The sequence below is a fragment of the Neodiprion lecontei genome, chromosome 1, assembly GCF_021901455.1.
Source record: "Neodiprion lecontei isolate iyNeoLeco1 chromosome 1, iyNeoLeco1.1, whole genome shotgun sequence".
Taxonomy (NCBI): Eukaryota; Metazoa; Arthropoda; class Insecta; order Hymenoptera; family Diprionidae; genus Neodiprion; species Neodiprion lecontei.
This window is the reverse complement of record NC_060260.1, coordinates 27,853,101-27,880,610: the sequence shown is the minus strand read 5'-3', so window position 1 is coordinate 27,880,610 and position 27,510 is coordinate 27,853,101. Positions and strand designations below refer to the sequence as shown.

General features: G+C 37.5%; 5 protein-coding genes across 9 annotated transcripts; 3 read left to right on the top strand and 2 right to left on the bottom strand.

Annotated features, from left to right (window-relative positions):
- Positions 1-1,366: 1,366 nt before the first annotated feature.
- Positions 1,367-2,574, bottom strand: LOC107223448 (cytochrome c oxidase assembly factor 7 homolog). Its single transcript, XM_015663126.2, has 3 exons — positions 2,360-2,574; positions 2,133-2,267; positions 1,367-1,942 (listed from the first exon to the last, which is right to left on the bottom strand). The coding sequence occupies exons 1-3, from the start codon at positions 2,460-2,462 to the stop codon at positions 1,473-1,475; spliced, it is 708 nt and encodes a 235-aa protein (XP_015518612.1). The 5' UTR covers positions 2,463-2,574; the 3' UTR covers positions 1,367-1,472.
- A 79-nt stretch (positions 2,575-2,653) lies between these two features.
- On the top strand, positions 2,654-10,783 carry LOC107223471 (kinesin-like protein KIF17). 4 transcript variants are annotated; one of them, XM_046744388.1, is made up of 6 exons: positions 2,654-2,831; positions 5,703-5,774; positions 7,112-8,365; positions 8,620-9,337; positions 9,813-9,827; positions 10,245-10,383. In XM_046744388.1, coding segments are annotated over exons 2-6 (2,061 nt in total). In that variant the 5' UTR covers positions 2,654-2,831; the 3' UTR covers positions 10,247-10,383. The 4 variants fall into 4 exon arrangements, with proteins under 4 accessions (XP_046600344.1, XP_046600337.1, XP_046600326.1 ...); XM_046744381.1 differs by lacking the exon at positions 9,813-9,827 and having other exon boundaries at positions 10,245-10,482; XM_046744370.1 differs by lacking the exon at positions 9,813-9,827 and having other exon boundaries at positions 2,655-2,831; positions 10,126-10,783.
- A 165-nt stretch (positions 10,784-10,948) lies between these two features.
- On the top strand, positions 10,949-14,950 carry LOC107223439. Its single transcript, XM_046744347.1, has 4 exons — positions 10,949-13,752; positions 13,826-13,939; positions 14,106-14,268; positions 14,343-14,950. The coding sequence occupies exons 1-4, from the start codon at positions 11,464-11,466 to the stop codon at positions 14,513-14,515; spliced, it is 2,739 nt and encodes a 912-aa protein (XP_046600303.1). The 5' UTR covers positions 10,949-11,463; the 3' UTR covers positions 14,516-14,950.
- On the bottom strand, positions 14,679-16,383 carry LOC107223445 (dolichol-phosphate mannosyltransferase subunit 3). Its single transcript, XM_015663124.2, has 3 exons — positions 15,960-16,383; positions 15,214-15,441; positions 14,679-15,096 (listed from the first exon to the last, which is right to left on the bottom strand). The coding sequence occupies exons 2-3, from the start codon at positions 15,439-15,441 to the stop codon at positions 15,037-15,039; spliced, it is 288 nt and encodes a 95-aa protein (XP_015518610.1). The 5' UTR covers positions 15,960-16,383; the 3' UTR covers positions 14,679-15,036.
- A 61-nt stretch (positions 16,384-16,444) lies between these two features.
- Positions 16,445-27,462, top strand: LOC107223460 (egalitarian protein homolog). 2 transcript variants are annotated; one of them, XM_015663139.2, is made up of 6 exons: positions 16,445-17,254; positions 17,804-19,326; positions 22,856-22,936; positions 23,646-23,890; positions 24,058-24,443; positions 24,695-27,462. In XM_015663139.2, exons 2-6 carry the CDS (start codon positions 17,914-17,916, stop codon positions 25,057-25,059), a joined length of 2,490 nt encoding a protein of 829 aa, XP_015518625.2. In that variant the 5' UTR covers positions 16,445-17,254; positions 17,804-17,913; the 3' UTR covers positions 25,060-27,462. The 2 variants fall into 2 exon arrangements, with proteins under 2 accessions (XP_015518625.2, XP_046600320.1); XM_046744364.1 differs by having other exon boundaries at positions 17,621-19,326.
- The last annotated feature ends 48 nt before the right edge of the window (positions 27,463-27,510 follow it).

Below are 27,510 nucleotides of genomic sequence, written 5' to 3'. Positions count from 1 at the left end.
TGGAAAAAGCAGCTGACTCGGATATTGGTATTTAATCAGTTGTTGCTTTGCTGTAAAATTTAAGTATATATTCATACATAGGTATGTGTGTTGGATATCCGATTGTGGGCGTTGATCGTGTCCTTATACGCTATTGGCGTGTCCGTATCGTAATCAGAACAATTCGTTCATTGCGTGTTAATGAATCTCGGGGTTGGATTTTTAGAAGCGATCCTGCAGTTTACTTCTAAAAAATTGTGAGCTAGTGAGGATATTGTATACATGGATTTGGACACCTTCACTAGATGTCAAAAAACTTTTACCCCAAGAATGTTTTATACGATAACCGACAAGTTCAAATTGGAAGAACTTGTTATTCGTAAGGCTAATATACGTTATAATTATTACAATCCGTTGACGATGTAACAAGCCGATTGTGATAGCATTTTCGCAGATGTGGTTGTGGGCAAATATTGAAGTTCTTAACATTATACGAGAAAAATTGTTTCTCTTTCAGTGACTATAACTCAACAAAAGCAAGTGCTATCTTGAAACCATGTGAAAAGCCATTAATCTAATTGATCTTATACAATTCTTACTAACCATTGTCAATTTATCATATTATCAACACAGACGGCAATGTAAAAGCACAGTTTGATATTACTGTAAACACTGAAGTATGAATACAGGTATAACTAGAGGTTGATCACTAACTGCAATTATTTTCATCATCATTCGTAATCCTTGAATTCATTCGCAATTATAGATTTATGTATGTAGTTTTCAATAGCTATCGATAAGCCAAATGCTTAGGTACTGCAGCTTTAATCATGAGAACTCTAATCAGCATGCTGAGACTACGTTCATGACTGTCCTCCACGAGTTCTACGTCGTATTTGCAATTTGCACGACAAAGCGTCGCTTCATTATATTCTTATGTTAGTTAAACTCTATCTGACTCGGTTCTTTGACCAGACGTTAGTCACATTCGTGCGCCTGTTAATAGGCCACTGAGGTGACGTGAGAGCGAACATTCATAAATTCATTTGCCACGATCAACGCAATATCACCTAAGTAGCTCCTTTTACCTATAATCGAAGTCAATCGATATCATTGTAGCCTTTTGCTAGCCCGTTTCTAACTTTGTATGGAAAACGCAATTATACTCTACATTTTCCTGTGAATTTTTTAATTTTCAAACCATTTCGGATACAGGAACAGAAGAAACTTACGGATTTTGCGATAATCTACAGATTTGAATACCATTGAAAGAAGTGTGAACCTTGATCATTTGGGAGGTTTTTTAAAGAATTTCTGTTACCAGTTTAAAGAGAGTAAAATGAATGTTTGTAATACCATACTAGTAGGTAGATATTCACGACAAGGATTAAACTAAAAACAATTAATTTATTGCTATAATTGAAAACAAATAAATGTACATAAATGTCAACGAAATAAGTCTCAACAATTTATCAAACGTACTGGCAGTCACGTTAGCTTCCCATACCCTGCTGAAACGGTATATGTTTGGTCTCTTGCAAGGCCCTTTGAATCGAGAGTGCTCGTTGCTTGAAGGCTTCGGCAAGTTCAGAATTTTTCTGAACTCCGTCGCCACGTGCATGCATTTGTGACAAGTTGGCGCAGGCATATGCGTTTCCAAGCTCGCAAGCTTTCATCGAAGCCTTGTAAGCTTCCTTCATGTTCTTTTCCAAGTAATCCGGAACCCCGCCAAGATAGAGTCCTGACAGGTAGTAGCAAGCTTTTTCCAACTTGTGCTCGTGGCAAGTTTTGTGAAGTAAATCAAGCCCCGTTGGAAAATCTATGGGAACTTCTTTCTCTCCAATTTTAAACGAGGACGTTGCCACAATTCCTGCATGCGCACAGGACATCATGTCTCCAACATCGCATCCTTTTTTCAGATACTTGTAAGACTCTGTAGGTGATTCCGCATCCAGACCTTTGCCTTTGTAAAGAATTAACATGAAATTGAAAAAAAAAAAACCAAACACGTTACAGTTATTAAATACGGAGTAATGGGATGCTTTATGAAAATTTTTACGTTCAAGCCTTTGTTTAACATTACATTTTCTGTAATCTTAGCTGAAGTTCTGTATACCTATTTTAGAACAATCTAATACAGGGATTGATCTCACCGATTAGTGCATAACCTCCAAACTTTCGGCAACTGTGGGCAAAGTTTCTCTCGTCACAATTTTCCTTGTAGATTTTGGCCGACTTTTCATAATCCTTACTTATACTCTCTTCGTAATCTCCAAGGAGGTGACATGCTGAATAACATAACACAGAATGTGAAAATTGAATGCTTTTAAACGCGCAGCGGAAGTCGGAAATGAGGTTATAAAAGGAAGGGTGGTATTACTTTCCGGGTTTTTCTCGCTGAGACATCCGAATTTGTATTCGATGTGAAGGTTTTTAAGATACTCTTTCACCTCTTCAGGGCTCTTCAAGTTGTAGCCAGCCATGCCCTGTCACGATAAATCCGCAATATGAATTAAAAAGACGACATTAGAACGAGAAAGATTCGCGAGAGAAAATTGGAGACAATCGAACCTTGAGCGCCGTCGGCAAACGAGATTGACGAGACCGGGTGTGCGCAAGTTCGATATCTCGAATTACGGTGCTCGTCTCGAGCATTGTAGCCCTTTGAAATATCAGTCGGTCAGTTGAGAGTCAGTCGCGCGCTTGGTTGGATCGGCGCTCTGTGCGAAATTATTGTCTCCGCGAATTGAATATCGCCGTCGCAACGAGAATTGACAACATGCAGCTACGGCACGGTTTTCATGAACTATCCTCGATCAACGAAGCCTGATTGAAGCTCTGCAGTCTTCGAGGTGAAAACTAGAAATTACTTAATTACTTAAAGCGCACTTTGATTAGCACGGTAATACGATACATTCTTGCGTCGCTTTTTCCCCACATGCACAGATATTTTAATTTCAATTCAAAATCATCTGGGAATAATTTCTTCGGATCTTTTTGTACAATCGGTAAATCCGCCCGCCTGTAGGCAACTCTCAATGAGTTACGGGATAAGGATAAACGCTAATCGCCTAAAGTAACACGGATTGCCTACACGCAGGCAACCTTGCATCCTGCTTCGTCGCGTCGGCATAAATTAGCACGTGAAAATTGAGCCATCCTCGCCCTTGAATACCACATCGTCAATCGATGGTTATAATGATGAGGTGAACCGCGACGTGGTGGAAAAAAAATATGTATGTTCAATAAACATACCTACATGAAGTTCGACTATGTAGCGATTCGCGTGACTGGAAACTGTTCTGTTTTCACTATTCGTCATCACCCAAGGTTAAGTCTCGGAAAAACGCCAGGCACTACAGTTCGATGCCCAATTCACGCAATACAGCTACTGCTAATAGCATCATGCTGTATATTTGCAAACCAAATCATTCATTAGACACGCGATTACAATTATATCTACGCCGATTCATCGGTTACCCTTGACTGGGAGCTTTTGGTTTTTGACCCCACTGCTGCCCGAATAGGAAACTTTGCTCATTCTTTCTGATTTAGGCATAAATTATTTGAAAACATCAATAGCAACACTGTTGGGTAAAAAAATACAAGTTCACTAATGTTCGATGGGCATTCGACAAGGGTACGGAAAATAAAAATTATCAGACTAATTGCTAATCAAGTCAATTTACTACAGTTTTTGTATTGTCAGCTTTTTTGTACGACAAGTTAAGCTGTTGTGGTGATTTCAACAAAAAAAATACACCATGCCTTTATTTCTTTTTTGCTCTTTTATATCTATTCATGCTGCTTCCTAAAACGATGATCTATTGAACAATGGATATATGTGATTTTTTTCTATCAATGTGGCTATTTTTTTTTTTACCAAAAATCCGTTTTTTGGATACATTTTTACCGAATTCAATTTTTACCATTATATTTAAAAAGATATTTTTGTTTTCACATGTTCAGTATTTTCACATTCTACAGTTCACACGAATCCTCGTTAACAGATCTTACGGCTATATGTTTAGTCCAATTATACACTGTCCAATGGTAATTATTCACTTGAAGGCGCACCAAGTTTAGTCTTAGACGTGGCTGTAAGAGATAAATGAACGTTATCTGCACGCGAATCAGGCGCGAAAGCATGCAACACTTAGCATCGTAGTTGCCGAAACTACAGTGCACCGATAGAACGCAGGGGGTAATTGTCGCACTCGTCAGAGTAGTCAACAAAAATATACGTCACTTTCGATTCGTGCCTTGCTAGCTCGCTCGATCGATCTTCGGTAAAAGCTTGAGCGAGTGGGCTAACCGGTCATCCCTTATCCTATCTTTCACATATTTACGAACAGCGAGGAGTTGGGGTTGCGCATTAACATAAAGCTGACCTTCGACACAGGGGTGGAAGCACTTTTATCTACCATCTACTGAGCAGAGAGGCGGTACACCTGCACGTAAAGGTAAAGGTACACGCGTGTAGTTCGAAATGCCTGACCACATGATGCCTGGGTTCAAGGGTAAGAAGCCTTGAGTTTCGGGGTAGGCGATGGTCGGTTGTTGCCCCGCTTATAAAGGTGACACCTCGTGTCTATCGTGGGGATCGATCGATTATCCGAACGCTAAATAAATTACACGACAACGCGTGAATAATGGGGTTTATATTAAAAACTTCCGGCTAACGAAGAGCAGAACTTTGCCAGTTGCGATCTTTGTTCAAACCTGGATCGGTCTTTGCACAGCTCACGCAGCAATACGTACAAGTTTCTTCGCAGCTGCTACTCGCTCATATTATAGTTCTGTATAATTCATTGATGATATTCACCTGCAATAGCTTGGACCTTCGCTTCAGACTCAATATTCGCTAGCGAAAATAGCATTAGCCGACGACTGCATAGTCAACCTTCGGATCTTGTCGTTGATTTATGTTTGTCTTATGGTAAGGAACATCTATTATTTCTTCAAGGCATTTTCGAACAAGTATTTTAGTGTCCCGAGTAACCTATCGTCTTGTTTTATTCCGACGATGAAAATTGTCCTGCAGGACTGAAATTCATTCTCTATGAAACGTTACCATGTTAGAAATTTACGGTGAAAGGAAGCGTATTATCGTTTAAACAATTTCATGTCAAGAATTTTTTCTATAACTGTTACGATCATACTTAGTAATTATTTGTTATCATATCTTTATGTACCGTAGCCACCGATTCAATTGCTTCATTTTATTTACGGCTACCATTTTCCAACATTTAAACACAGTTAATCAAAACTAATTGGCCCAATTAAGAATATGGAACTTTCTTATTTCGTGTCGTACTTAGCACATTGAAGTTAACAATTTGTCAACGCTTGGCGTTAATCTATTAATTACAGCTAGTATCGATCGTCATACAGTCTAAAACTTGTATAATAAGCACTGTAATATTGAGTGAACGAAGAAACAAAAAAAAAAACACCTTATTCCCGCAGTAATAGTAGTTTACCCTCACGGAAAAAACCCTCGACTTGGGTGTAAATTCGTACCCTCAACTTTTTTCTTACAAGGATTTAGCATTATCTATGAGTTGAGGGTACGAATTTACACCAAAGTTGAAGGTTTTTTCCGTGAGGGTATCGTCGAGGTGGATATTACTTTCGTTTGTCACTATTGGTCTTTGCTAGAAAAATATTACAAAATTAAAATCATGAACGAATTGTCACTATTTTTTGTTGTTCACACGCAGATGAGCGAGTCCGTCAAAGTAGCATTAAGATGCAGGCCGATGTCCGTCCGGGAGCAGCAAGAAGGATGTCGGGTGAGTGTTTCTTCCTTGAACTCTATACTGTCAGATCAATTAGGAATACATAGTCAAGTGCACAAGAATCAATTTTGAAAAATGATAAATTGCCTCCTTCTCGTGGTACTATAAGTAAGAGACCATCGATATTGACCGAAGGTAGCCCCTAGCGACGAGGACACAACACGCAATTATCATATTGTTGCATCTCCGTATGGATATATTATTTCCTACCTAATCAAATGTCAGAGTTTGGGACTCAAGAGTGACGTGTTTCCAGCCACCGAAACCCAACGGCCGTTCGATTTTTGAAACGGCCGATTGTCTCGGTCAATCTTGTAATTGGAGGGTTGAACCGGGGATTCGTTACTTCGGCCAGGCATTTATCGATTCGACACACATCGCTGACTGCCGATATCCACTGACATGCATAACGCCACCCCTTGCCTCAACCTGTTTCCCCTTGCCGCGTGCAGGGAACTGTAGGTATAGGTATATGGTTATATATATATACACACATATATATATATATATCATACCCTGTCGCAGGTTATGGCGTATAATGTGTTATAGGTCATAACTACAGAGCCAACCCTTCACGCGAGTGCATCCTCCTCATTATTAATCATAGTTAAACGTGCGTTTGCGACCAAAGGGACTTCCTGTTTGTCTTCAGGAATCGATTCAGATTGCATTTGAACTAGACACCTTTTATCAACTCTATAAATAACCCGTGCGTAAACTAGCCGTCAATAATACTAATTTCAGTGACCTAGTCTTCACTTATACTGCACTCCATCAAAGGAATGCCATGCTTGCTATGACTTCGTGTTCAATGTTAGAAAAGAAGTTTCCTCCTGTTATTTCCAATCTCCTCTGCATTAAAATGTCGTAGATCGCGGAAAGCGCTCCTTAGCAATAATTATAAATTTCCTGTGAACCGTTCAGTTATAGTATTTACGAAAATGAGAGCAAGCGTTTTCGAATTCGACAGTTGTAAATCGTGACAGAACAAAGTGCACAATTCTCGTGGTACACTTAAATCTAGCACATTTTTTTTAAGTAAGTAACGTACCGTTTCGGATATCGATATGAGACATGACCACACTTTCAACTGTATATAATCCCTTTAGGGACCCAGTTATAGAGGATAATTTGTTCAATCTTGAGAAAGCTCTTGTTTTTATACGAAAAGTGATAATAACTCATTGACTTTCCACTGATAAATGCTTATAACTTGGTCATCTTGAAATTTATACTCGTACTCCGTTTGACTCGTGGTTTATTTCGAAGTATATAAGTTCTTTTAACCGACGGTCATTTTCCAGAATCAATCGCTATATTGTTTCTTTCAGAATGTGTTGACGGTAGACTCGCAGGCTAAGACATGTACCCTGGAAAATCCGATGTGTGGTGGAGGCGGGGCCGGAGGCGGAGGAAAGATGTTCCAGTTTGACGCGGTCTTCGATCAGACCGTGTCAACGGAGGTCGTCTACGAGCAGGTTGGCTCGCCCGTGGTGGAGGCCGTCCTGGAGGGTTACAACGCGACGGTTTTCGCCTATGGGCAAACCGGATGTGGAAAGTCATTCACAATGCGAGGGGTGGTCGAGCGGAGTTTGGAGCACCTTTTCGAGGCGACATCGACGTCATCGTCGGAGACACGTTACCTCGCGCTTCTGAGCTACCTAGAAATCTACAACGAAAGACTGAGAGACTTGCTGGGAGACGGCGACAACGACGGTGCCTCAAACCTGCTCCAGCTCAAGGAGGACCCTTCCCGCGGCACATACGTCGCTGGTGGCCTCAGGGAAGTCACCGTCAAGGACGCTGCTGAATGTAGCCGCCTCCTGGTGCAAGGGGATCAGAAAAGAGCCGCAGCCGCGACGCGGATGAACGCGGCCAGCTCCAGGAGCCACGCGGTCCTGACGCTTGCCTTGGAGGCGATCGCGATAAATGACAAACAGAACAGCGCTGTCCGCAAGGGGATGCTGCATCTGGTGGATCTCGCCGGCTCCGAGAGGCAGGGGAGGACCGGAGCCACGGGGGAGAGGCTCAAGGAGGCGGCGAGTATCAACCTGAGCCTCTCGGCCCTGGGGAACGTGATCAGCGCACTGGCGGCGGGGAACGGCAGACACGTACCCTACAGGGACAGCAAGCTGACGAGACTTCTCCGTGACAGTCTAGGCGGAAACGCCAGGACGCTGATGATCGCCTGCGTCAGTCCGAGCGACATAGACGCCGACGAAACGTTGAGCACGTTGAGATACGCGGCCAGGGCTCGGTGCATAAAGAACAAACCGGTCGTCAACGAGGACCCCAAGGACGCTTTGCTCAGGCAGTATCAGTTGGAACTACAGCGGCTCCGTAAGCTACTCGAGACCAGCGACAATCCGGCGACGGAACTGTTGATAGGTGATGTCCAGGGCGATAGGAAGGTTTCGAGTCTTACGGATCGCCGGGAACAGAGCGATTCCGAGGCGGAGGATAAAGTGATCCGGCAAGTTGCCTTCGAGGAGGAAGTACAAAGACTGAGGAAGGAGTGCGAGGATTCGAATCTATCGGCTCAGCGTCTTCAGGAGGAACTTGAAAACCTGCGAACGCGATATGAGGTACATCTCCCACTATTGTGCATACTTTCTAATAAAGATTTTACAACTGTTATGTAAGCCTGCAATACGTGGACCAGCAATGAGAGTATTCGTTTCAAAGAAAACGTGATAATATTATTTGTTAATTTTTTCGTATTCCATGATTTACGATTAATAAAAGGCTAATTCGTTCGGCAAAAAAAAAAAAATTGAAGCCTTGCAGCTGATCCTTGACGTGATCGAACTATTAAATATCTTTCTACTGTGTCAAACAGGGTTCTGGGGTAACGGAAGCAAAGGATGTTTGCGAGAGCGAAGGTGTTCTGGAGAGGAGAAAACGAAAGCGAGAAATCGCGAAAAAGGAGGTCCTCAAGAGGCTGGAGAAATTGACGATCGGTGGCGAAGCTCGGGGCGACGAAGAAGCGCGCAAACGAAGAGAGAGGCGGAGAAAACGATTGGAGGTAATAGCAGGGGCTCTGGCCGGTACCAGCGAAGGGACCGAAGGTGCGGTCGAGGTTTATGGTCAGCTGAAGTCAACGGAGGAGGCACTGAAGCGGGCGATTCGTAGGACTCGACAGTTGGAAGCCGAAAATGCGGACCTTCAAGCGTCTTGGGACGCGGAGAGACGGGATCTGCTTCGGCGAGAACTCCTGGCCACCCAATTGTGCGACGCGATGATTCCACACCTGAGACCAGGATGCCCTTTTCGCGACATCGAGGCTGTCAGAGCCGCGGCCTCCTGGTGCGATGAATTGTCGCGGTGGCGGCTACCGGATGTTTCGCCCCGTATTCCTCTCCCGCCGCCGACGCTATCGCAATCTAACCGTGAAGTCGAGGGTAAACCTATGTCGGGGGTGCAGCCGGACCATAACAACAACGACAATAACAACAACACCGTAAACGATATTAAACCCCAGGATATTGCAGACGCATATTTTCGCAGAAGTAGAGTCGACGCGTTGCTCGCCCACGCTCGGGAAGCTAAGAGCCTTGGTAAGTTGCAATTGTATGTATATGTGTGCACGTGCAGCTCACGTTTGTCATAGTTTATCCATTTATTTTGCGAAAGACACATTTTTTGCTTCTTGAAAAGTTCTAAGTATCATTCCTAGATTCATCGTCTCATTCTGCTATAAAATATAGGTGTAAGCCTTAATCATCGAAATAGTTTTCTTTTCAAAAGTGAATCTAAGAGTTTCAAATTTATATATTTTAATCGTTCGAAATGATGTGACTTAGGAAGCCATCTGTTGTAATTAAGTAAATACGTGTTTTTGATAAAGTGAGAAATTACATTTTTCTTAATTACCGCCTCATTTTTCTCGAGTAACAGAATTTCTAATAAGCACCATCAAAATTAAATTTTCTAGTGCAGCTTCTCAATGTTAAAATAACATGTTTATTACACACAAGATATTCACTTTTCCACTCACTTACTCATTTTTCTCACTTTTTTGACCAACTATAGCTAAGCAAAAACCCTGTAAGTATCAAATTCTATATCCAGTAACCATACCATAAATATTCATTCCAAAAGGTTTAGTATAGTTTAAAAATTGCATACACAGCAAAACAGCAATATCTCACAGTTGGTTCCACAGGATTTTCAGGCAATCCAATGCGCAGTGTGCATTGGAAAGTTTATAATTCAGTCTAAATTAAAAATAATTGACGGTCCTTAATTTTCCTGTTTTTTACGTGACGGGATATTTTAATTATCTTATCAAATGAAAAAATCTATAAGCGTGTGCCCGTCTCACCTTTGGAATTTATCACTTCAGGTGAACGGAACGTAAAGCAAATTCAGGAATACGTTGGTCGGCAAAGTAAATCTGGCGGAGCTGGCGAATCGGTTCCTGGAGCGAACAGCTACCTGCAATTGAACGCCTTGAATTTACAGAGCAGTGCTCCGCCGGTTTCCACCATGGCCAGCACAGACTCCGCGAGCAAACCGGCCACCCGCCAATTGTTCGGAAATGCGACACTCTCCGGTAACTGGCTCATCGATGATGTCAACCTGAAACCTGCAGACCCGAGTCCTTCCTCCACAATGGAACTGAAAAAAATTCCACCGCGTATACTTGAGGCTCTTCCGTCCTACCCGTTGCGGAGGGTTAAGATTTCCCCGACTCCTGTCGCCGTTTACTCACCAAGGCAGGATTTGGAATCGAATATTCGCCCCCATCACGCACGCTCACCCACCTACTGAAGAAAAAGGATATGCCGATGCAGAGTTGAACAGGGTTCAACAAAATGTTCGATACATGCATACGAATCGCATGAGTACGGTACATTTTATGAGTTCGAAAGCAGGGATTTTAAATCATCCTTATATGTCACATGTTACTGCTGTACGTGAGATTAATTTGAAACAGTGTGATCTGTGTGTATGATATGTATATAGAAAGAAAATGAATTTAAAATGAAACAACTATTTATTGACTTGAAATTCCAAAAATTATATCTTCCATTTATATTTATTTCCCTTATTTCGAAATTGCTCTATTTACAATAAATTCTAGTATATTTCGGTATTTTATTGACGCAGGAATTTATCTGAAATTATCAGACTGCAAAGAAACTTTTATCAGTGATTTGCTATTTGGCAAAACATTCAAAATAAGAAACTTCAGCAACATTTGTTGAAATATCGATTTTGTTATGAAAGGTACAATGGTGCCTGAAGAATATTGTTCAGTCAATAGTCGAAGCTGGTCGAAGTACATTCTTCAGTCAACGAGTCAATGTATGTAAAATTTGAGCCATTTAATTTTTCCTTACAGGTATGTTGGCAGTAATTAGTCATGGTGAGCAGAAGTGAGACTTTCAATAGTGGCTGCACTGCGTAAGCTAAAATTGCTTAGTTCAGAGTGTAGAGCCATGCTCGAGGCAGTTTGAAAGATGAGCGAGGTTAAGTTTGGTTGGAAGTTTTTCCCAAGAAAACTGACACTCTGACATGTAAATAATAAATTTAAATTGTTTATATCCAGTAAATCACGAATGCGATATCTATACTCTGTAATGAATACATGAATGAATATAATTCTGTTGCCAATTGTGATGTTGAGGCAAATTTCAGTGATAATAAAATCGGTAATCGGTCCGTGTAAGTTGAAGAAATGAGTTTGGATTACACGAATCGTTGGCAGCCAGTGGAAAACACGGTGTATGAGAGGTTAATCGATAATTCTTTATTACACACATTGACATTGGATAAAAAAATCCTTAAGCAAACAAAAATCCTGAATTCCAAGTTGAAAAAAAGACGAAACCTACGCGAGTACAAACAGTTTCTGTTCTTAAAGAGACAATCCGTTAGAGAGTTCAGGGATAACCATGCTGAAACGGACGATGAATCAGATCTAGATCATGAATCTTATAAAAGAATACATGCAGAAAAAACGAAACATCAATTACACACCTTCCTCAAATCATGCGTGCGAAAAACACCATCATGCACGAAGAAAAAATCGCCACAACTCATCGCGAAAACACGGAATAAATCTTCATCTCTCTCAAAATCTTCCAGATCACTTTTAGCAGCGAAATCTCGAAGTTATTCAGGAGAAAATATTTGTAAGTATCTACTTCGATCTCGACGAGAAGTACCAACAATTGAACGCAAAGCAGAATCACCGAGCCAAGAAATAATTTCTTCTTCGAGTAACAGCAATATCAATCAAGACAGTACTCAAACAGATGATGATGCAGTGAAAAAAATTTATGATATTAAAGCAACCAGTGTTCAAATCGGAACCATTGATAGCATCAGTTTGGATTCTGAATGCAAATTGGCTGTAATCAGCGATAGCGCAGCAGTAAATTTTCTCGAGCAAATAACTACACCGGAACTGCGAGATGATGCAGGTAATGAATTAGGAATATCTCTGGAGTTTGATGATAATTCTCACGAGTCTGGTAATCGCAAGCAGGACAAGTATGATGTTAATACCACTATTGAAGATGATGTAAAAACATCAAGGACAAATTCAAAATTCCTAGACAATTCGAAAACGGGTATTAAAGAAAAAGTCGATATCAATCATGAAAGTGATATTGATAAGCCCACTGACAACCTGGACCGAGATTCTGGTAATAATAGCTTTTCCGAAACGGATGTGTTGGATGATCAGCACAGCATGAGTCCTGACAACAGCATTCCTGATGATGGCGGTAATAATGGGACAATTACCGATAAACAGACTTCAAATAAAACTCGACAGAAAATTGTTACAATCAAATCCAATGAGGCCACAAGTAATGTCATCTTATGCGAAGACTTGAATACTCCTCAGTCAGAATCGCAATATGAAATTTCTTCCAGAAATGAAAAACTGTCTGATAGCAACTTGGACAATGAAACACGCCTAGAGCTCGGACATAGCAAAAACCAACACGAGGATTTAAATGATGAATTTCATGTCGAAAGCATCGTGAAGAATGGTAGGAGTAAGCTGAAAATATTAGCAATTGACTATTATGAAAGAGGACATAAATCTTTTAATGAGCGTCACTTGAGAAGATTGAGTAAACTTCGGACCATGAGTAACTGTGACTATGAAACTTTGAAACATTTGGACAAGTTTGTCGAAAGTGTATTACCTTCAAAAGATAAGCAACCATTGAGATATAGCGAAGCAAATGAGGGTTGTAGTCTTGCTTTGAACGAATCATGTTATTTGAATTCGTCGGCAGATGCTGAAGCTTGCTCCAATATATTGACGTCTACTCAAGAGAATCTGAACGTATTTGGAGAAAATGAATTACTACCAGCAGACGAAGACCAATCACAAAGTGACGCTTTCTCTGAGAAATGTACATCATCGGACATTCAGTCACAAAGCTTTAATCAATCATTGAATGGCAGCATTTCGTCCTTTTCTAGCAGAACGTATGATGAAGATGTAAGGAATACTGTTAAAAAGCAATTACTTACGGAGATTGAAAATAGATTGATAGATAATCAATGTAATGTTGAGAATAAATCAGTGTCACCAGAGGAAGAAGTTCTTTCCACTTCAAGTCAAAGACGGAAGAACATCTACAAATCAACTAATGAACCATTAAACACTAAAAATGTACTGTCTTCAAAAGCCAATGGTTTCGTCAAAGAGTGTAATACATTGAAAGTTTTATCACAGAATACGGGAAAACATTCAGACGTCGGAGTGTGCTTGCTTTCTTCTAAGCCTAAACGGGCCAAAAGGCGAATTGTAAACAGTGAAACGGACAATCATCTCTCTGTAAATTCACCTTGTGCAAGCAAACAACCTCAACAACATACTAATAAACAATCCGAAATTATTTTGCATGAGCACAAAACTCCAGGTGAATCTTCGAACCTACTGCAACCAGACAAAAGTAAAAAAGTTGAACACTCACCGAAAAGAAGGCACAGGCCACGAAATGTAAGCTCAGTTGTAAACAACACAAGTTAGTCTTTACTTTCTATCTAATAATATAATTTTCTGTCGCTTCTAGTTACAAGAATTTGCTGTCACAGAAGCTGTGAATCAGGATACAACAAAGGCTTATTTCCGATTGAAGGATATCAGCGACGATGATGAAATTTGGATACTGGATGTTCCAAAAATGGTAAGATGAAACTCGCAGTATAATTGTCAATTTTTACATTTATATCACGACTCCTGTGAAAACTGAACTTGACTCAAAAGTGCAATGTATATTATTCGCCCAATATGTCACATCATTTTACGGTATTTGGTAATAGTAGCTTATATTCTAACATCATTTACATTAGATCAATCCAAAAGATCTTGAGAATCAGACGATCATACTTGGAGGGATGAGTGTATTGAGATTTGGAGATGACTGCTACAAAGTTTCAAGCAAACCCAGTAAGGGGGTTTGCAATCTGTCCTGTGTGTTAACTACAAGCAAGCGAAAAAACGACTATAAAATACGTACGTCAACTATTATACTACAATTGCATTTCATTTACACTACTACTTGATATTGTATGTTATTTTTTTTGCAGTTAATATCCGATCTAAAGGCCGTATGAAGTTTTGTCAGAAGATCTCAGTTGTGTCTGATTCAAAATTAGTTCCTTCGGAACTGCCTTCTCCAAAGACAACTGTTCCGTTTCCGAAAAATTTGAAGATGAGACATCCGTTATTTGGTGCAACTTATGAAGATAAAACCTCATGAGTACCAAAAACAAAAACTATACAGATTGAATTTACAAAATACATTTTCAATATGTTGACCAAAGTTTTATTTTCACCTGGAATTTTTCCAATTTGTTGATACATTATTGTATAATATATGTATATATACATATTTTTTTCGTCTAATAAATCTAAGATCACATTTTAGCTCACAATCAGTGTCTTAGAATTAAAATATTATGAAAGCTTATACATAAAAGAAAGGTGAATGTAGTGATTTACATTGACATTGAGTGTTTATTTAAATCTATTCGTTTAAACGGTTTGGCTGTGATGCACTCGAAAATTGGATACAAATATTGGTATTGTTTACATTGATACTCAGAACATGTCGTGACTAAAATTGTGTACTTCATATTTCAGAAAATAACCGCTGAACCATTTGATTATGAAATTACAGATTTTATTGTCTCACGAGATGCAAAAAACGAATGAATTTATTGCTGGACGATGAGAGGCATCAAATGCAACTGATGAGATATCGATACTTAGATTTGAGCTTTAATCTTCTTTAAGTGCAAGGCCTTTGCTACGAAGATCGGCTCTGGCTTCTTTGATTTCCTGAAATAGACAAATAGGTACTAAACAATGTGTAAAGTGTATCGATCTAAGGTTCTGTAGAACTAATTTTTTTTTGTTAATCAGCATTCCATGTGCAATCCCATGTTGATTGCTTACCCTTTGGAGTTCTACAGCAGCTTCTTCACAATTGTTGAAAGTGAAAGTTCGGTAAAGAACTACACTAACAGCATATAAGCCAAAGAGTATAATTAATGTTAGGGGAAGGTATAATATTGGTGTTCGCCATTTAATTAGGAGTGTCGATTGGGCACTACCAGTGATTGCAGCTGTCCATATACTGAAAAATACTGTGGCCACAAAAACCCATTCCATAAGCTTTGTCATCTTGAAAGAGAACAGATAAGAACAAAATGTTAGTAAGACACTCAACAATTAGAGTTACGTGACTTTAAGGTACAACCAGAGCTACGTTCCGAATTTACATCTGATTCCATAATTAACTTGAAACAAGAAGAAAGAGGAATGTCTCGAAGCGGTCAGTGAGGAGAGTGAAGTGTCACGTTTCAAGGTAATTGAGGAATTAGATGTAAATACCGAAAGTGCTACAGACAAGATGTGTTTTTTTTAAATAATATAGTCATAACCAGGCCATTATGGTTTGAAAATTTGAGGATCGATTAATATGGTTCGTTATCAATTGAATTAACCTTCTGAGATTCTGCAAAAATAAACAATAGAATCGTTTTTGCATATTTGATATACGGTGGCCGACAAGTGGCAAAATATCGTCAAGCTCCTTTAAAAAACTTTAAGGTACTTTGAAGTATTTAAATGGTGCATTTTTAGGTTAACTTTTGAGGGTGATGATCGAAAAGAGAAATTGTAGAATACACAATGCTTACATTTGTTTCGGGTGAATTCTCGGGGGAATTTTAACACCAATTACTAGTTGCAATATTGACGTTTAATATTTAAACTTCTTTCTGTTTAAATCCACGTCCGCACGCGGCGAAACGAATAAGTTATCTTGTTGGAAACAGGAAGTAGACATAGCTGGGTGCCAGCTGTCATCCACAACCGGTCAGCTGATACAAATAAGGCCACAGACCTTTAAATTATTTTTAATCTCCTGTTACTCGATCATTGTCGCGTTTAAAAAATACGCGCCGTATATCAACGTCATCAATAGTTTTGACTAACGTCTTTTTCTTCATTTCAGTAAAATAACATAGTTCACAAACGTTAAAGTGCACTTTACCCAGCAGAACGCCAGCAGTAAATTTATTATTCAGACAATATACGTGTCTTGTTTATTTTACGAATGGCAACCTGCAGAACTGTTCGGAACATTGCGTATGATTGCTATTATACATATTGTATCCCATAATCGTTGTGAAGTTGAAGTTGAAGATGTGAGAAATGATATTATGCACATCAGATGATAATTCAAGCTCAAGCGTCTATTATTTGAAAATTTTTTTGAAAGCTACAAGCGCTGTACATAATAAATATGCGAATTGCGTACCGCTTGTGCTATACTGCGCATATGTATACATAAGGTGGACTCTTTTATGAGGTAGAATAATTAGGCGTTGCGTAATGATATAAGAATTTCAAGTCAGTAAGGTAAACAGAGCGAAGATAGGTATACCGCGGTTGTACCCAGTGCAATTTTTTCATATATGTGACCCATTCAGAAATAAATTCCATGCCAACGCAACGGAAATGAAACTTCAAATTCGTGAGATTGAACGATATCGACAATGAGGCGTGGAAAAAATACATTCAGTAGGATAATATCGTATAATATCCACTATTAGGCCTGACACCCACGACATTTCGGACGAGACGCACGCTTGACTTTTGTGGTATTCACTTGACATATGCTTCCCCCCCCCTCCCCAAGCCAATTCGTTCACTCGCCACTTGCATCGCCAGGCAGACATTCTTGTGGCTCTTCGGGCCAATATGGCGATTGTGGAAGTTCATGCGAAAATGTCATAGTATTTTATAAGTTGTGTGTGTACCGTGTGGCCGCGGGCGAAGGCTGATATCGTGGTTAAATATATTTCAGGTGCTTCTGTTATAGTGGGATCGGTTTTTTTCTAAATTTTTCCCTCGACCAGCCTATTTTTTTTCGGAATCAAAGATAATTGAGGCCAAGCTCGGTCTTCGTTGCAGCTGAGCACTATCCGAGGTAACAAATTGTACCTGTTCGGGGGAAATTTTATCGTGACAGTTTTTAATATCCGTGATGAATACGTATTTACGTGATTTTATTAGTTTTTTTGACGAAATACTAACCCCCCAATTGATGTGCATATTAAATGTGTTAATATTCTAACCTCAAATTTTTTCCGGAATTTCGTGTAAATATTAAAATCTGTGGCATTTTAAAATTGCTATCTGGATAGTTCTATTTCTTACGAATTGTATTTATTCAGTTGTAGAAACTATCTAGACAGCAAGGCTAAAATATTATCTGCCATGAAAACCTATTTGCTTTGTTATTATGGGAACGGTATTTATATACACCCATATAAACATTTTGTATGCCAAACAGGTTATTTTAGACTTGATGGAAACTCTGCTCTCAATCTCACATAGCAAAAGTTTTTTCTACTAAATATATATGGAAGCAATGAAATCAAAAGTTCAGAATACATTCAGGGATTAATTACAAAATAAGATGAAATACTTTCGCATCAATAATTAAGTAAAAATATTTTTTTATGCACAATTAAAGTGAACTCAAGCTACACCAGATCAAGATTGGATTTGTACCACAAAGCGCACCATATCAATCCCGTAGCAGCTGCAGTACACTCATTGTAATAAAAATAGCACGTAAAGAAAATGGATAGCTCTGAGTATGAGTTGGTCCGCAATATGACTTTGCTATTTTTTTTCGAACGACTGATGGACAAGGGAGGCCCGAGAACTCTGCATGACTTAAGCTGCCAGTTTGGAGCGAAGGGCTTTACTAAAGAGATGCGACAAATTGCTGGCGGCTCTCAGAGTGGACTGAAAAAATTCCTCGCCAAATATCCAGCCTTGTTTTCAATCGACGGTGACTATGTTTTTGTAAATACCTTCCAACCTGTCGTGGCTGAGGATAGTGGATCAAATCTTGGTGGGAAGAGGGACTACGCCCAGGAAGCAGTCGAATATTTTTCGATGAAACTGATGCAATATGGAATCGGCACCGAAGTACCAATCAAAAGTCTTCTAGGTCATAGATCGCAAGCTTCTTCCGAGGTCAGACACATTTCTGGACAGCATTACAAAGAGTTTCGAGACTTTCTCATGAAATATCCTGACGCCTTTGCCGTTACAGAAGATAACGTTGTTTTGAAACAGTATGAAGGTATGAAAGCTGAACCATTCCGCGAATTGGAACCAGAAACAATCGACCCTGAAATAACAGCTAGGCTGCTTGACTTTTTTGCGCAATGTATCGAAAACAAAGGACCAATATTGGTCGATCAGTTGTTTCATCTTGTTACCTCTAAATTTCCCCAAGAAACTTGGACTTCGATATTCAAAACACCGCAGGATTTGTCAACGTTTTTAAAAATGTTTTCCGATGCCTTCCATGTTCAAAGTAATCTTGTTACTCTGATAAGCCGGCCAAAGACATTCACAATTGATAACTGCCATGGAAAAATAAAGCGTTCCACCAGCCCAGGAATACCAAACAGCAATAACAGATCGCAGCCAAATTCGCTACAAACATCTCAGCCTACTTCGCTGCAAGTGTCTCTACAAAGTTCTCAGCCAAATTCAATCACTTCAAATAATTCAGTGTCTCAACCAAACTCTCTCCAAAACATATCACCTACTTCAACGGAAAGCAATAACAATTCACCACCGCTGAGTTTACAGCAGCAAACTTTAAAGCAAAGAATAAATACGTTGGTAATGAAAACACTAGCGGACAACACTGAAAAAGATCGTAATTTGCAAACTGTGCAAATGGGCGAAGCATGGAAGCTTAAAGTATTTCAACAAACGAGAGTCGTTGTTAATCCGAAAGAAAGCTTACAAATAATTGAGGACATCATGAATCCCAGAAGACTGCAACATGATGGTAAAGTCATTGTTTCGTTTGATTGCGAAGGCATTAATTTGGGAGTTAAAGGTCAGTTGACGCTTCTGCAAATTGGGACTATGACTGGACAAGCTTATGTTTTCGATTTGGTTACATGCCCAACTCTCGTTCAAAGTGGAGGCATTCAGAAGCTTCTCGAAAGCAATAGTGTCATTAAGGTGAGAATCATAAACAATTCTTTTGAAATATTTTTTTGCAGAAGTAGACATTATTCCGTACAACCAAATTACTTCCATTATCTCATTTTTAGCCCCATATTTTTCCCCAGAAAAACATACATTTAGTAACTGTATCATATCTGCTTGTTCCAATATTTAATATTTACTTTGAGCTTGATATTCCACTGTGTTTTCTGGCACATATTATCAATAGCGTCAAATTGGGTAGAAATTTATCATTTGGGTATGGAATTGCGTAATCTGAAACAAGGTTGAAATAACTTTGTTTCCACTTCCTGCTCTCTATTGGGGCTGTAATTTCATCTTTAACTAGTTATTCAACAACAATATTCATCGGACTACCTCATTCCAGGATGACTATTTTGTAATGTTTCATTTCTTACTAGTCACTAGAGACTGTATATTGTTTTAGTATCAAGTTACAAAAAATTCAAAGCGTATGCATAACAGCTATGTCTTTGATATCACGTGTCATAATAGTAACAGCAATCGTCAATAAAAATCTCGGATATATCTCCACTTATTGGTTGTTCCAAGATAAATTCCTAAACTTGTCATAAACGTTTCATGCTACATATCAATTGATCAATTTTCAACCTTCTGATAAAATCAACTGTGACATCGTTTTTTTCAAACCCATTTGTTTCAAGCTTTACTGTTGTCAATTACAGATGTACACCACAATCTAAATTTATTTCCTTTATAAAATTGCCCAAAAACCGTTTACCAAAATAAATAAAACCTGCGAATTAGCGAAAGTAATGGCGATACTTTTTTTGGAAATTTTGAAGCAATAAAAGTTAATCTGATTCAAATCCTCAACAATAGAAGAGCTTTAGCTTAGACTTGGAAGTATTTTTGTTTTGTACATATAGTGGTGATTCGTAATTGGAAGTGTCAAGTTAAACATCGAGGTAATTGGATAATGAATTTTCATCATATGGAAAGCAATTCTGTTTATAAATTGACAAGAAGGCAGAATCTCATCAGATATGATATAGTATTGTATAAAGAATTTTATTACAGTCTTGTATTACTGTTGGTGCACTAAAATATATGAAACATCATAAAAGGAACTGTGTCCTTTTCGTATCTGCCATTGCAAAGATATTCTCAATGTTAGTGTTTTAATAAAGTAAACATTCCCGGTAATCAAAGAAGAAGAGTGATTATTTTTTAAACAATATATCTTAAGGCTGCAAAAAGAATCTTTTATTAACTTGAAATAATAATGAAAATGGAATGTTTCTGCCAAACGTGGTAAAATCTTTGACTAGGAACCTCTGCTAGAAACTGAAACATGCAACGGAACGGGGTAATAACTTCAGGGAATCTCCCTAGGGAGTAGTCTGCACATTCTAGGACTCTGTGAGATATGAGACCGACCACAGACAACCTTTTATCTTTAAATATTTAATGCGTTCACGTAAAGTCTATGTTGCCCCTTGCGTATAAACTGCCAAATGTTGATAAACTACACAAGTTGGCAAAAGTTCAATCATTCTTGAAAATAGTAACTTTCAAACAGCAACGAAAATTTATAGCAAATTTTTACCATAATGCCAAATGTACAATTTATTCGTTTCTCCATGTGCTTGCATTATAATTTCACAGTTTCTTTTATTATGAGATGCTGACATACATTCTTGCCCTTTATTTTACCGGGTATTTATACATTCATAGATCAATATCAGGTCCTATACATTTCTGTGGCACCTTACACGAAAATCTTGCAATCAATAAATCTAATTTTAGTAACTATAAAGTGATGTGTTTATTTGCAAACTGTCCACAGTAATAGAGTTCGTCAACCAAAATGGTCACCTAGTCAATATCTGTTCAATCGAGTTGGCTAATTGTCTCCAAGTAGGCCATGCAACTAGTAGACTTGGCACTAGACCTGAATCCAAAATAAATTGCAGCATATATACCATATATACCTAATAACTGTCCTCGGAAATGTTAGAATGGGGGAGTTTAGAATACAAGAAAAAGAAAAATTATATATAAACTTGTAAAACCACGGTTGGTGCTACGTTTGCTTGATTGTAGGTCACTGACATTTGGTCTTGTTTGCATAACTATCATCATGACTTCACACTGTCTGTGATCTTGAACTTCAAAATAAAACCGTGGTACCAGATTTATTGATTACAATATTACCTCAAAATACATCTAGCTAATTTTACTGCACTCTAATGTCATCATATTTTCTTTTCGAGAGATAATTTATATTGGCAAACTACTCTCAGGCTAACTGTATACAATACGTGCGATTTAGCACAAATTGATGCTATGGCAGTTTCAATGCATGATGAAAAGGGAAATTTAATTGTTGTATCTTATCAGTGACACTTCAAAATATAACAAATTAATCCAGTTTTTACTCTCTGAAACATTCAACTTTGGTTTATCATCATTTACAGCAATTAAAAACAAACCTTTTAGGGTTTAATTTCTGTCTTTGCTTATGATATGTTTTACTGCACAGTAATTATCATTGCAAAAAAAAGTTTAAATTACAGCACAATTTTCTTGACAAGAAATATCAATCTCTAGTTCTTCATTAATTCATAATCCCCAGAGAGATCCAAGGGAGCATATAAACTCATTGACCAAAGGTTGTCTTGAAAATTTAATGTAGTGAGGGAAAAACTAATAGCAATCTCATAAATAAGATTCCAGCCAAGAAAGCTAACTGAAATAATAATCAGGCTAAAATGTTTCTGCAGTAGAGCGGGTTCATGTGCTATAAAGAATTCAGAGTTACGAGCAACTATGATTTTAGGTCAACATTAGGAAATTTCTCATCTTTCCTGTTGAGTATTATCTTTTCACTTCCCCAATACATTCATACATTTTTTTTATACACACATCAATGTAAATATTTCAAGTCCGTTGACTAAGAGCTGATAACATAAGTTGATTCTGTAGAAATCAAAAAAGACAGAAGATTATCACTACTCAAATTTGCATTGTTGTAATATACTTCATTTCGTTATGCTTGACATATCTAAAATATAAATATATATGTACATCACCCATGATGCTGTACAATTAGAAAATTATTTTTAATTGCGAGTAAAGTTGAATTCCAAGTATTTCACGAAATGTACAAGATTTAGATTGCTTACTAAAAATTTGCATTTGTGTCAGCAATGTGACCAGCCTTCAACATCCCACGTACGGGAGGTGCTACCTCATTAATATATACAGATTCAAGGACAATCCAGAAACAATCATCTTACGATATATATGTACGCATACGCAGTCTTTGTCCAAGAAATTATAATTCTTCGTTCTCTAAACAATTCTTTTAATATTTGTTTAATTTGCAAAATTTTTAGTGTAAATAAAAAGAAGGAAGAATCAAGAATTAGAATTTGAAATCCATTAATCTGCATTCAAAGCTGTAAAACAATATTATGAGTGCATGGATAATAAAATAAAAAGACTGTGGCAGAGTAATCTATTCATATTAAGTTATTATTTAATTTTTATGTTTCAGGTTATCCACGATTGTCGAAACGATAGTGTGAATCTATTCAACCAATTTGGCATCACCTTGAATAACGTTTTTGATACACAGGTATATAATGCAATCGAAAAGTACCTAATTATGCTACAAATTATGATAGAGTTTTTTTTCACATAGTTCTGTTAATAGTATCCACATCCTCATGTTTCTCGTGATATCATTTGTAATAGAATTTTATTTTCACCAAGTTGAAAGATATGAATCTACCACACGAAACCATTCAACCTAGCCACAATGGTATTCTCACGACTTTCTACTTAACCGTGCATACAGTAGCAATTGTGGAATCTCTATTTCACCTCTTTCTCTGTCCCTTAGAGTATTCAGGATGTCCAGCAACCTATAAAATCGAGATTCCTGCGGTAAAATTATTTGACTATTCTTGCGTCAAGTTATACACCGAATAAATTAAATCTAAAAACATGCTCAAAAAATTTCCCATCTTTTTCCTAATCTCATCTCACGTTCGATTATAACATGCACATAGTGCACGACATCGCTGGAAAAGCTCGATACAATAACAATCGTTATGTATAACCAGAAAAAGTATTAATTAATATTCCGTTAATGGTGGTGAAAAAATATTGTGTTCCACATTCCGAGAAGAAAAACAGATTATTGTGGTGAATATAAAATAGTTTGGATATTCGAGAACATCCATTAGCTGGACACTACATTATTTTTACATCTCACAATTTACAGTTACTCGATAAATTCGATCTCAACTTGTTAATAAATATATGATTTAACTTGTTTTCAGGCTGCCCACGCAGTGCTACAGTATCAAGAAACGGGCAAGCCTGTGTACAAAGTAAAAAATGTTAATCTAAATGCGCTTTGCGAATTATACGGTGCTCCATGTAACCCGCTGAAGGATCAGCTGAAAAATGTGTATCGTCGAGACCAGAGGTATTGGTCTCGCAGGCCTCTTTCTCGGGATATGCTACTGTATGCTGGCTGTGATGTACTGAGTTTGGTTCCTCAAATATACTCTGCTATGTCGAGGTACGTGCGAATCAATTTGGTTAAAAATGACTATAAAAATGTGCACACTTATTATCGATAGAGAGGAGCATGGTAAAAGTTATGTCCGTTATTTACCAGTATTCTAGATGTAATGCTTCTCTACTTTACAAATTGACAATAAAATTTTGATCATATTTTTGTTATAGACTTATAAAACCAGAAATGCACACACTATTTGCTGAACTGTGTGAGGAACAAGTGCAAATGCACATAAAGCCCATTGAGGTTAAAGCACGTAAGAAGCAACGTAAAGTCGAGACCGAAGTAGCCGACTTACGAAAACGAATGGAGGAGACTACCGGCAAAAATATTGTTCTCAGCAACCGTGAAATCAGACTTTTGAGATACTTGGAATTAACAGAAGAGGAAAAGGAGAAATTGAAGGGTAGCTACAAGGTTGCAAGAAAGTTAGAAAAGCTCGAAAGCCTGGGGCAAGATAAAGGTGACAGCAGCGATTACGACGAAGATGAGAGGAATGGGGATGCCGAATACCCTAGCTTGGATAGTTATACGTCAGAAAACTCTCATTCTGGTAAGAAAAATTTTACCTCGCTGTTATTGCAAAGAAATTTAACCAATGCTGTTAATCATCTCAAACAATTCTTGGCAGCATCGAGTGTCATTTTTAATTATAAACAACAAAATATGATAGTGATGGTATAGTAAAAAAATTTTGCAACATCCATAACAATACCATAAATGTCGCATTAAATTTTTTATAATTATGCGAATGAATAGCTTATACTGCTGCTGTACACGTATAGTATTTGTGTTCATTAACAGGTGGTGTAACGTCTCCACGTAATTCAGAACCACCAAGCCTTACTGAGTCCATGCATATGATGGACGAAGTTTTATCGGATGGACGTATGGACAGATTTGAAAAGATTGAACGTCTTGAAGCTATATTATCGACAATCACTGCCCCATCGGACACACCGGCACCACCTAGCAACATTCAAGTATCTCCATTTAAATGTATCTGCACTTGTCACGGTAGTAAGCAAATTGGGACTCAACAGAATAATATGAAAGTTGACCATGTTGGCTGCCAAACCCTGAGTACAGGTGATATTGTTATAACGAGGATATTTTTTACGGAAGCAGATAAGGAACGAGAAAGGTCGTTGAATTCTCCAAAAAAGTAAAACACAACGAAAAAGCACGTTCAATCGTTGAACACTTGTTGAGCTGATTGATGTTGGACTCCGTTTGAAACAGTAAAGTGATAGAGCCGTAATTACATACATACACGCCAAAGGAATAACTTTGATGGCATTTAAAGTGAAATGGAATTGACAATTGTATGTTATCAGCTGTCCGAAAGCATACAAGTAACGAAGATATTACTTCACTTCTAGTTATATCGTTTTTTTTTTACTGACAAAGTTATCTCCACTAACACCAATTAGAAATAACTACGAATTCAATCCAGTCGAATGATCATGAAACATTATCAAAAATCATAAAACAAAACCGTATTTGCGCGATTTGTAGAGTGATAAATTTTATCTGTTTAATTATTCTCAAAAATTATTCCCTGGAAATAATAGAAATGCAAGAAAACATATCCATTCATTTGGACAAGTTTGAGTCTTGCTCGGAAATTTAATATCTTTCATTATCACAATATGATAGAATTAGAATGAGGAGCCTGATTATCGAGTAAGAAATTTCGCCGCACAAATCATCTGTTTCAAACGTGATAACAGTGAAATGGTAAAGACACCATTAGACCTCCAAGTTCACTGAAACTTCGGCAAAATCGTGTGCTAAGATTACTTTAGATAAAATTGAAAATGCATCGTAGAAGAGCCATAAGATTAATACCATGAATTCAAGTACTTTTACCAATGTTTTCAGTATGCAATAGATAAGCAATGTTCACTAACGTGAAAGTTATTCGATATGCCATATCAAAAACTCGCATTTAAGGAAGACAAATTGAAATTGCTAATTAGAACCAAATAACTGTAGGCCTACTTTAGAACATTCGTGATGCTATAATTTTTATAGAATTTATTTTCAAAAGAAACAATAATTCCAACCAATGTTATAACGTTCGCATAATATAACGTATATCCTTTACTGGACGGTAAACTACAATTACTTTTTAGAGGATAAAGGATTTCTAAGTTTCTAACTTATGTGATTAACAATCAGTTATCGATATTTATAACGATCCACTCGCGCATGTGTATTTAAATGCGTATACCTACAAATACATATGTGCGCGTGTTACGGACCGTCTGAATCTTTATATAACATACACATCTATTATACATATATACATATAAATGAAGTTTATTTTTTGTGTTTCGTCAGTGTTGTATACACATATTTTCTTGTTTCTTTATTAAGCTTCAAATCATGTAGGAATTATGATATTGAACTAGTTGAAATTTTATTTATTATTGAATACTGCACTGGTGTCAAGATTTTTGCAATAAAAGCGTAAGTGCAGAATGTTTAACGACGATGTAATCGTCCAAAACTTAATATACGTATACAGAATATTAAACATACCGAAGTTTTCAGAGAATCACGAAAAAATAAACAAAAATTTAATTTGTGAATTAACATTGTTTGAACAGCCATTGTTTACTGCTTTAGTAGAATCAATTTTGTGGCCATTTTAATAATTATACCGAGAAAGCTGAAAGGCTTACATTAGCTTTAGTAGCGAGTTGGATATCTTATGTAGTTTGAAAATGTCATTCAAAGTGATCAATTATACAATTTTTAAACGACCATTGCTAGGCTGTAGTTTCCAGACACATGTACATGGTTCTGAGAGTAGTTCCACGATTATTATTATTTTTGTACAAAATCTAATATGATAATTTTGAACATGCATAAGAACCCGTACTAACTCAATCAATTATTGTATTTATGATAAAACAGTTATCATTAGATAGTTTTCGCTGAGAGCGGAAAAATTATTTAAAAATATATTCCACAAATTTGCAATATTGTACAAATTTTGTGTGAATATACAAAAAAATTAAATAAACTTACAAAAAATACGACAAAAGATAACAAAAAAAAGTAAAAAAAAAAAAAAAACGTTATTCGGGAATTATGATGGGTAGAGGAGCAATGTCCTGTATTTAGCTATTTAATACAAGGTTGGATTGCAAGGAAGATTTTTATATTGCTTATTAAGAATAACTATTAGACTATAGGAAAATACTAAGTGCAGCGTAGAACATCGTTTCAAGGTGGACTTCCAACGAATCGAAATGTAAATAATAATCAATAATGTTTTCTATTTAACAATTACAAAAATAACATTATGTTATGTTTTTTCAGTTTGAATCTGAACATAGTGAAGTGACATTGTGATACACGAACACAAATGTATACATAATGTTGTTAAACAGTGTACTCCAACATGAATATACGTATAATATGTGTGCATTATTTATTTCAAACTGTTAATGCCCAGTTATGTGTATATTCATGGTCAGTTGCAGACGCGAGTGTGTATATAAACATGTAATACATTAAATTTGTCTCCTAATACGAAATAAAATGTATTTTTAACGGTAGCATTTTTATTCCTCAATGTATTGCTTTTTTCTTCAGACTCAATGTCA